The 10,961-nt window shown below is 37.1% G+C and overlaps 1 protein-coding gene across 1 annotated transcript; it reads right to left on the reverse strand.

The window, feature by feature from the left end:
- Positions 1–416: 416 nt before the first annotated feature.
- LOC109212426 (delta-1-pyrroline-5-carboxylate synthase-like) lies at positions 417–10,578 on the reverse strand. The gene is made up of 20 exons (XM_019376078.1): positions 10,247–10,578; positions 9,002–9,073; positions 8,807–8,910; positions 7,479–7,581; positions 7,183–7,344; positions 6,433–6,710; positions 5,386–5,536; positions 5,135–5,299; positions 4,961–5,038; positions 4,124–4,213; positions 3,730–3,816; positions 3,528–3,614; positions 3,356–3,452; positions 3,141–3,244; positions 2,974–3,049; positions 2,159–2,309; positions 1,963–2,031; positions 1,679–1,745; positions 1,521–1,591; positions 417–910 (listed from the first exon to the last, which is right to left on the reverse strand). The coding sequence occupies exons 1-20, from the start codon at positions 10,304–10,306 to the stop codon at positions 829–831; spliced, it is 2,154 nt and encodes a 717-aa protein (XP_019231623.1). The 5' UTR covers positions 10,307–10,578; the 3' UTR covers positions 417–828.
- Positions 10,579–10,961: the final 383 nt, after the last annotated feature.

Consider the following 10,961-nt stretch of genomic DNA (forward strand, 5'->3'; position numbering starts at 1 on the left):
TTTTATATGGCTCGTTGGTGCTATCCCTTGTCTATATTTTTATTAATGTGGTGCTTATGTTTTCTTGAGCCGAGGGTCTATTGAAAACAACCTATCTATCCTCCAAGGTAGGGGTAAGGTCTGCGTACACACTACCCTCCCCAGACCCCACAATATGGGATATTACTGGGTATGTCAGTGTTGTTGTTGGGAGGGGGGTGGTGAGAGGAGTAGCGGGGCAGAGCTGTTTAGTGGTAAACTCCAGTAGTACACCGTGCAGACTAACTGAAGATTGTAAAAGATTACTTGCTTTAATTTTCTGGTTACTAATTCCATTTGTTATGGTTAATTACCTTTCAAGAAACTTAAAAATATAAAAAGATCTTACAGTGGCAGCATAGATAAGTTAAACTCGAATTGAGCTTACAAAACCAAAATATGAAAAAAAGTATTCAATTTCATTAACAATATATAATGAAACTCAACTTTATTTTTTCTTGCTTACAGATTTGAAGTTTTAATAATAACTAATCGAAAGCTCTTACTGAGACAAATTTGGCAGCTAGTTTACTACAGCAACCATGTATGTAATAATCTACCACACGAACTTCATTAACCTCTGCTAATTACAAAAATTATTTTGCCCAGCAGTAAGGCAAATCCTAGTTGTCCTGCCCTGGTCCTTTCTTGCCATCACAATTCACTATCCACAGCTGAAACACTTGAAAATTCCAGGATAAGCATCAAATGGCGCTTTACCAAAATCCAAGTGTACAACACATCTTCCAAGATCCAGAGGAGGATAATAATAATAATAATAGTAATAATAATACTTGTACACATTTCCACTCAAGCCTCCAGATTAAGGTCTTTGTGAGTGTAGACAATTGCTTTATCACCATCAACGACTTGTCCAGATCCCCTTGCAAGCCTACAAACAAAATTGTACACCATTACTTCAGTGTTCCAAATGGCATTTCAGTTCAAAGTGCAAAATGGAAGTTACAATATCTTGTGCTCAAGGGAATGGGAACAAGAAAACAAACTCCTCAGTAAAATACTACGATGAGGACATGATAATAGCACGCAAAGGTAATGATAGTTTGGCTTCCATAATCTTAATATACCAAGCAGAAACTAAAATTCTGTGTCTCCATGTTCCTAGAGACCTACTAAAAACAGCTATGTATTAACTCAAATCACGCCTCCTTTCCTGGTATCAATAACTATATACTATGTAATCAGGCCTATTGATTGCTTTGGACCTGACACCTCAAAAGTCATGCTCAATAACATTAAAATGTCTTGTTAAACAAATTACTTGTTCAAATAAGAATAAGTGACATTTCGCCGTTTTTACTTTACTCTCTCTTCTGTAGATATACACATGAAATGCAAAGAGACATAATAGGCACACAATGTTTTCTCCTCAAGGCTATGTCTCGAGGAGTTTCCCAGATATTACTTGTATCTAATGGCATAATTGCCAGAAAGATATAGAAGTCGTTTGACTTAAATTCAGAGAGTTATTAGCATGATACCATCTAGTTGTCAGCAATCCCTCAACTCCAACTGGACCACGAGCATGAATGCGACTTGTACTAATCCCCACCTATTCAGCCAAAAAACAATCAAGTTATGTTGCACTGTCAAACAATGATAGCAACATACAATCTGGATCTACTGATCAATTAAATACCTCAGCACCAAGTCCAAAGCGAAAGCCGTCACTAAATCTTGTGCTTGCATTATGAAGTACAGCAGCACTGAAAAGTAAACATTCCATATAGAATATCAATACCGTTAGTATTAGTGTTACTCACATTAACAGCTGAGGTAAGTAGCAACAATGTGTATCGTCTTGGTAACTTGTGATATCCTTTAAGTTCTTAGTTGATCATGTTTGAAGAAACTACTCGTGCAAGAGGATGAATGAAAACATACAGAGCAATGTCGAAATAGAGTAGGCAGTGACGAGTATACCTGTCAACTTGACGTAAAAAGAGTTCAGCAACTTCTTTGTCTTCAGTAATGATGCTATCAGTGTGAGCACTGTCAAAAAGTGAGGTACCGCATAAGCATTTGCAATTGGAATAAATAAATAAAATTCGATTAAGTACATGGAAAATAGCAAAGAGAACAACCATAAAAATTGAATAGTTAAGAAAATGTAACTTGCCTCCCGTGACGATGTATATGATCTATTGCAGCATTCACATCTTCAACAACTTCGACAGTGCAAGCCAGTGCACCATATTCATGATGGAAGGAATTTGCTTCGGGAATACTAAGTAGGGAGCTTGCTTTAGGTCCACCAAATAAAGAAACACCTGCAAATGATTTAGGCCAAACAATTGGACAAAATGCCAGCCGCGTTTGCTAGTATTGGAATGAAATTTACCTATATAGAGTGGAATAGATACAGAGGATTCAAATAGCAGACACTTCATGAATGAATGTCACCAACTAATTTGGGATGGGAAGAGTTGAATTTTTGGACTGTGGGACAACAGAGGTGGTCAAAACATCCTAAACTATAAAAGCAAAGATGACATATAGAGAATTACAAACAGTGAGAAAAATGGATGGAGGAAGAAGTACCTTGAACTCAGACTACAAATAAGTAAAGTTACAAATATAGTAACAATGGGCTTTGAGAAGACCGACATGACAAAGGAAGGATTTGTTTTGCATCCACATAATAGCAAGTTTAAACAAGGAAATTAGAAGAATTCTTAAATCATACTGAACAACAAATGAGATAGACAATGCATGTTCTGCAGACTGCTCTATATAGATGAGAATTTTTAATAATAAGAGCCACTTAAAGCAGAAAAAGAAAAACTAAGAAGTAATTTACTATAGAATAACCATCAAGAAAAATGTTATTGCCAAACTTGGCATCAGATTCTTATTACTTGCTTAAAGCTAAGTGGTCTAGCGGCGCTCATTTAGGAGCTTAATTGTACAAAGAGTTTACCAATGAAGCCTCACCTTTTTCTTGAAGTTCCAGAATCAGGTCATTAAGACCTCCGGTTTGCACCAAATCCTTATGAACGAGAAGAGTTTCCTGTAAAGAAAAGTAATTAAAAGATGTTAAACATGGATGCCTTACAAGTCTGATACTGTGCATTGTATTAGGACAAAGAATTACAAGTTACCATTGCATTGCAGGCTGCTGGATAATCTGTTTTCGCATCCGAAACAATACGTTTGGCCATATCCAAGTCAGCAGACTTGTCAATGAAAATATGGCAAATACCATCTGGAAGAAAATAGAGCATCTTCACCATTTTTGCAGTCTTGCTACCAAAGAAGCAAATTGCGCACATAGCATACGTAGAAGTTATCAATAGTTGAGACAAGATATAGTTACCAGCATGACCAAGAACAGGAATTTTTGTTGCGGCCTTAATTTGAGAAACAAGTTTATTGCTACCTCTTGGTATAACAAGATCAATCACATCATCAAGCTGGAGCAGGGAAGAAAAAACTCAGAACCAAACTCATGTCTAATGTACACTTGCATTCAATTTATAAAAAGGTACCTTAAGCAATTCCGGGATCTCTTCTCTAGAAGTCACTAACCCAATAAGTTTTTCACCAACGCTTGGAGGAACGGCTGAGGTAATCACCTGGAATAGGAGGAAACCAAAACAGGAAAGAAGAACAGGTGAAAAGCTTTACATTACCAAGTGGAAGTTGAAACACCATGAAAAATGGTCTGAGAGGACAAATTCTCAATTAAACCTTGTGTAAAATTGCATTTGATCTTTTGGCCTCCTTTCCTCCTTTCAACAAGAGGCCATTCCCACTTCGGACTGCTAGAGAAGCTATCTGCTCCACAAAGCAAAAAGGTGTAAAAAGGGTTTGTCAGCTTTTGAAGTAATAATCCAAGAATAGGCAACTCAAGAATGCGTCGACTCCAACATATTTTTAGTGGACCACCCTCACCTCCTGGGTGCCAAATTAAGAAAAGACAAGCTGCTGCACAAGTACCATGAAACCCAACCACTCTGTTCTTTTTTCCCTTTCTGATAGGTTTTAGTAATTAAAAGACTACTCTTAAGCGAACAAATAGCTGAAATAAAGTAGAACTTCCGGAAAATTAAAAGAATGTAAAATATTTTCCATCCCTGCTTACCTGTACAAGTGCATCAGGTCGTGACTCAAAAATAATCAGGAGAACGCCCAATGGAGATGACGTCTTCTCCAATATGATTCCGTCAGCAAGCTGGATAAGGCAATAACATTCCAGAAATCAAGATTACATCCCAAAATGAATTCAAAGACAAATCAGTGATCAAGTTCTCTAATCATAAATGGTTGTTCTTTATCAGTATTCCCTAAAACTTCAACGAGTTGGCCCAGCTTTTTCTTGGTTAAAGACACAACAGAGTAAAAAAATAGGTTTGTCTATACCATTTGATTGCCATAAAGCAACATTGTTAGCATTTTCAGGTATGCAACTAGTGACGAAGACCCAGAGGACCAATGAAACTTTAGTTTTTCACTAATAATATTTGTAGCTTCTTCTAGGTTGCCTTTAAGCAACCAAAAGAGAGCTTCAACTAGCAGGAAAGCCACTGCCTGGATTCGATTCAAGAAGTGTACAATAAAGAGAATGGGATAGATGAAAGTAATGGGACAAATACTATTTGCTATGAATATGCTGCTAGTCTCTGTTGGATGTGGAATTTCTGCTCTTAGGGGAAGATACACTCTTTTAACCCTCTCTGACACATGTATTAGCACCATTCACTATATTGTCTGATCCACTACATTGTCCAGGACTGCAGAAAGATATTTCATAAGAAGCTATTTCACAAGATTACTCTCCAAACTGATCTTTGTTCCGCATCTCAATAAAAGCATTTACTGTACAAATATTGGTATCTGGTTTATTCACCTCATCTTTTTACAAGTCAAATCATAATGTTCAAAGGCACGAGGTAGTGCCCGAAAAACAAGATTTACTTACCTCCGTTCTCTTTAAAATGCGGCCAATAGGCTCATCCATGTTAGCAAGCACACGAACAGAGTTTGCAAGACTTGAAATCTATAATTAAATTCAGCAAGAATACTAAAATAAGTAAATGAACATTCAGTGTAATTTACACAAGACTAGATCTACCATAAGTGAGCAATGTCTTACTTTTCCTGGCTTCAAAGCTAACCGAGATATCAAAGCCTTCTCGTATCCAGCTTGTTGAGCAGCAGCCACATCAGCTTCATTTTCAGCCAGGATTTCCTCTTCATTTGCTTCCAGTGCATCAGCTACATCTAGCAAAATTTTACTCCTTTCTTGAGAAGAGAGTGCCTGAAGTAAAAGGAAGAAATAGTCAGCAGCCGCATCCATGCAGCTCTACTACAATTTATATTTATGTGTGCCTCTATGTACAATACCTGAAGCCGCCTGGCACATTCTCTAGCAGAAACTGCCATCTCGCGAGCATCGATATCCCCTGTTGATGCCCATTTAATGGCTTCACGATGAAACAGAGTGCCAACACGTTCTCCGTCTAGTGCTTTAATAATATTGTTGTTGGCGAAGCCACTTGTTCCACAGAGAGAGAGTGAGACACACACAATCAGCAGGAGTTGAAATATTGGGAGCAACAAGTAGTGAGCTACCAAAACATTACATCTAATAGGCTCAAGAACAATGCTTTGCTAAGTGAAATATGCTTCCACCAGTTACTGAATTGTTCTCCTTTTCACCTGAACGACTCATGTGATTACAAGCATCTGTTCTACTCTCACCTTTAAAGATTCATTAGGCCTCTTCATATAACAAGATAAAGCTCTTCACAACATGGTTAACTTTACTAGCTAAGCTTTGTCATGTTTGATGCGTGTGGGTTCATCTGAGCTCATCATGTTTGGAATGGACAACAGAAAAATATGTGAAAAACCCAGAAAAACAGCAGTATGAATATTCAGTTTTTAACCTAAGTTTTCAATAAACTCAAAAATTTGAACCCATAAAATTTAAATCATGGATCTGTCTCTAATTTGATGGAAGCATCACCTTGTCCATGGTAAAAATGCAAGGATGGATGAGCCAACTTATTATGAAATTAATGCAACACGTTTTCTTTTTCTTTTTGTGTGTGTGGAATATATGTCAATGCATCAAGCAGAAGCTTTCAATGCTCTAGAACTTCTTAAACATCTCTGCTTGATCAGAAGAGAAATCTTAAAGCTTTTAGACCATCAAACTACAACTTTAGGAACATGAATATTGGGGTCTATCAGTGCATATCTGGAAAACATCATAACACTCAAATCCTCAAGCTTCTCTACCCTGATTGAAAGCTAAAAGTTCAACTTTGACACAAACTGTTTTTGCTGCATTTTCTACTCTCTCTTAAATATCTTAATAGGACACGCACACAATTTATGAACACAAAGTTCAAAAATGTCAGAATTCTGTTAGTATTAACATCATACCTGGTTATCACAACAGGAATGCCAGCATAAGCTGCATACACAGCAGCTTTTACCTTGGCAGTCATGCCCCCTCTTCCCACTCTAGACTTGTCTCCAAAAGTAATCAACCCCTCATGCTTCTCTTTAACATATGTATGAATTAGCTCTGATTGCGGATCACTTGGAGGGCCAGTGTAAAGACCGTCTACGTCGCTCAACAAAACAAGAAGATCAGCTTTTAGCTCCAGAGCCAGTAGAGCTGCCAAACTGTCATTATCCCAAAAGATTCCAGAGGAGTCCTGCAAGGAGAGCTAAAACTGTCACTATTAAGACAAACATGAACCTAGAACAAAAATGAAAAAATTGAAACTCATTATCTTACGGATACTAGCTAAAATTGAAAACCATATCATGTCAAAGGCTGAAGACCAAACAAAATCAAGATGATATTTTGGACCAAAATTTAAGAGAAACCAATATAATAAAAGGGTTCATGTGACAAAACAATAAAGTAAAAACAACAGAGATAAAGAAAATGCATGTAACTCAGGGTCTCAGACATATCAACAATCAAGCAAGTTCCAAAGGATCAAAACTAGAAACAGCTGAACAAACATTTCAAAAATTTAAGAGTTGCACTTTTGGTTGGTCTTGACTCTCGACACAAGTTAGAGTCGGCAGTTTTATTCTCATAAAACATTATTAGCAAAGGGACTGTAACAGAAAGCACCAGATACAGCAAGTACAGTACTAAAACAAGAGAAATGGTACCTCATAAGGAGCTTTCCGCGTGCTGATAGCATCATTCTCGTTAAATATAGGTACAACTTTCAGACAGAGCAATGAGTTTACAGTTTCATTGAGTTGTCTCCTAAAGTCCGGATCTCTAAAGTCATTATCAGTCACCATAAGCTGAGCTGAGGTTACATCCAACTATATGAAGGTAAGACACAAAGCGGGAAGGTCACTATACAATCCTTTGAGCAAAGAAGGAATGGTTCCGCCAAACAAAATAAGGTATGACACCATACAAATATACACAGAAGTTCCAAAAACCAAGCTTTTACCTGACTAAATAACGTATCATACAGAGCCATGAGGCCATTCTGACCCACAGCAGCACAAGCCTTGCCATCAAGATCACCTTGAGGCTTTTGAAGGTCCGCAAAGCTGCAAATATGGAGATTTTCCAATGATTAGTAAATATACTTTTGACAAACCTAGACCTCAATAAACTAGAGTTTCAGATTAGCTGGCTTCCAGTTTATTAGATATACTTAACCTAACAAGAGTAAGGCATGTCACGGCCTTTGAAGCTATATCATCCGCTTTGGCCTGACTTCCTCAAGGATTTTGGCCTCATGGTTTTGTCTCCTTGGGCTTTATCCCAAAAGGTACCTCAATAGTTGAATCCTAAACTCGCCTTTATATGGCCGGCCCCTAACTATACCCTCCCATTCCCATGTCGAATTTACCCACGGCAAGTTTCACAACGAACACTCTTTTGAGATTAACCGCTAAAGGTCTCTGGGCTGTTACAGGGCCCACTTAGCTATTTAGTACATTGAAAACTGCATTCGAAATGTGAATAATGAAACACACATACTTGATATTTTAAAGTAGTATCTTGTTAATGCCGAAATGTAAAATATTATCTTATGCTTCTCGTCGACGAGGATAATAGATTGAGTGTATTACAATATTTAACAATACACGAAATCAGATGTAAAGGTTCAAGTGTCTGCACTTGTAACGTTTTATCCATAATTTAGGCAGCTAGCAGCAGTGTCATCAAAGGCGTAAAGCACAAAAAAGCTCTAAGGCCCGTTGGGGCTTTAAGCGCAAAGTGCAAATAAAGCGTGGGCTTTAATGAAAAAAGGCACAATGGGAGAAAAAGTAAAAATATGTATATGTAGTCCAAGACCAATAATTATAAGCATGAATAACAAATCTACATACTAAAAAAAATTTAAAAAAATATTTACGATAAAATGAAATATCAATTGTGTAGTGTCGCCTTCAGGATAACGCTCATTGGCGAGGAAACGTATGCCTTAGAGCCTTGATGCAGGCGAAGCGCTCAACATGTTTTGAGCCTCGCTTCCGGGCATAAGCGCGCCTTTGACAACACTGGCTAGCTGATACAATTCAGTATCATCAGGAAAAAATTATGCAATAGGCAAAGATGGCATCCATGAGATAAAATACTCTATACATGTTACTGACATTTTAGTAAGAGGTTCTCATTCGCCTGTATCACTTAACATAAGCCACACACTTACTTTTCAATGATATCAAAAGTTGCATTTAACACAAATAGGTTGCTAAGCTATTTGAATTGGAATTTTAAAATACAAAGAGAATATCGTTTATACAGAAAGAACAAAGCAGAAACCTGCTATTAATAAGCTTCCTATATCGAAGCCGCTGACGGCCAACACCAACGGCACCTGAGGTCACCAAAATAACTTCAAAGCCTTGGGTGGTAAGTTCCCGAATCTGTAAGTAGTTTGTAAGCAAACATAATAACATATAATTAAAAGAAACTATCTAATCAATCTAGTGGAAATTGAGCAAGCATAAGATTCACCTGCTCACACAGTGAGCCCATTCTTCCAAGTGCTAATCTTCCATCACCTCGAGTCACGACTGCAGTTCCAACCTTTGGAAAAGACATAACAATTTGTTAAAAGGAAAACTAAATGTATTAGCACTAGAGACTAAGAAAAAGATAACTAAAAAGATGGTACACCAGACTAGGGGCGGCTCAATGAAACCAGAGTCCTAAAGCCAAAATTTAGATGTGAGGAAATAGCATTAGTAATGTGACAACGGTTGGATAAATAGACACGATTAATTTAGATAACAAAGAAAAAAAATTGTGGTCTTAACAAATTTTTAAGTTTTCTTTTCAAAATTTCACAGTATAACATTGTCTAATATTTTAAAATTTTGAGTTAGATTATTCAAATACTCATATCTACTAATAAAATATCTGATAACTAGAACCACTATAGTGTATTGAAACTGTTTCCGATAGACTCTTGGCTAAAGAAGGAAATGTTAAAGTTTTGTTAACTTGAAAAAACCTTACACATATAAATAATTATAATCATTAGAAAAAGTTTTGGGGGCCTTTGACTCTTGGGGCCTAAAGCAGCAGCTTTAGTGGCCTTATTCTAGAGCCACCCACACACCAGACGTGTAATCAGAGGCAGAGCTAGAAGCTTGGATGCGGGTTCGCTCGAACGCACTAGTCTATGCTCCAAGAGTGTATTTGTTTTCATAAATTCATTAAATATGTACGAATTTTACATCTAGAACCCCAGTTATTAGCAAGATGGTCGTTCTCTAACACTAAAAAATCGTGAAAAAACAGGGTTCAAAAAAATACAAAAATACTGCCTAAGACTTTATTCGATACCTTTGATGATGGAAAGTAACCACGATTATTCAAACAAAACAAAAAAGATAACATGCAACATAGCTGAAAAAAGAGTAAAACTAATCAGGACCTTTTCCAATCTAGCAAAAAAAACACCAACAAAAACGAAGCAGAATTAATGGCCACTATTACTGAAATCTAACATTCAAATTCAACCCAAAAAAAAAAAGAAAGCATCAGATACTTCATGCCGAACTACCTTATTGCATAACTCAAACACCACCGCTATACCAAATCAAAAGAAAAAGAAATTACTTATAGAGGCATTTGGACATCAACCAACAAAAGGAGGACAACAGGAAGGGAAAAAAAAAAGGAAAATCAACCATCAAACTAGACATGCAAATACAATGTATACACTAAACAGAGTGAAAAAAATAAAGAATATACCTTGATAATAATTCGTTTGACGTCCTTAACAAATGCCCGAGCAGGATCAGCCGAATCCATAGTCAGACGATATAAACAAACAAAGGAGAAACGGCTCCTCTCCTAGCCCTGGGTATCCCTTAATGCGGAGAGTGAGTCCTCAACTCCCGCAACTCCACCAAAGCAACAACAAAAAAGATACAACTTCAAATCCTCCTTACTCCTATCTATTTTTTCTGCTTCTTTTTTTCTTGTATGCAGAGTTACTTGTGCTTTGTTTTGTTGTAGATTAGATTAGAGATGGATGATATCTTCCTACTTATATATAACACGAATTGACCCTTGAAGTAGATTGAGGGGTTGGAGAAAGCGTAGGAGTGTTGTCGTCTACTCTTTTTTTTCTTTTATTTTATATCACTTCTTTTTTTGTGTGGCATTGTCAATAGAGCAATTGCGGTATGCCACGTCTGAGGGTAATTCTGTAAATTTGAAGGGAACAACTCAGCAGAGATACATGGACTCTCGCACGTTGTGGCCTTATTTACCGCTGCTTCAATCAGAACCAAGTCAGGACAAAATAGGTCAGTAACTTGTCTCTTCCTCACGAGTTTTCGCGAATTTGTTTTTTTTTTCTTAATTCTTATTTCATGCCAAGGACAACAATATATGCAAAATTACAAAGTGCATGTGAAAAGGAAAGGAAAACAAAAAAAAAACACTTCATGTGGTTCGAGAT

This window comes from Nicotiana attenuata, unplaced genomic scaffold, assembly GCF_001879085.1.
Source record: "Nicotiana attenuata strain UT unplaced genomic scaffold, NIATTr2, whole genome shotgun sequence".
NCBI classification, from domain to species: domain Eukaryota; kingdom Viridiplantae; phylum Streptophyta; class Magnoliopsida; order Solanales; family Solanaceae; genus Nicotiana; species Nicotiana attenuata.

Bases quoted from the DNA above. Each gene is read 5' to 3' on its own strand.
- LOC109212426 (XM_019376078.1), bottom strand. From the start codon at position 10,306: ATGGATTCGGCTGATCCTGCTCGGGCATTTGTTAAGGACGTCAAACGA. The intron at 9,074-10,246 runs GTATATTCTTTA...TCTTTTCCAAAG, and splicing joins TCAAACGAATTATTATCAAG to GTTGGAACTGCAGTCGTGAC. The intron at 3,050-3,140 runs GTAACTTGTAAT...TTTTCTTTACAG, and splicing joins CAGCAGCCTGCAATGCAATG to GAAACTCTTCTCGTTCATAA.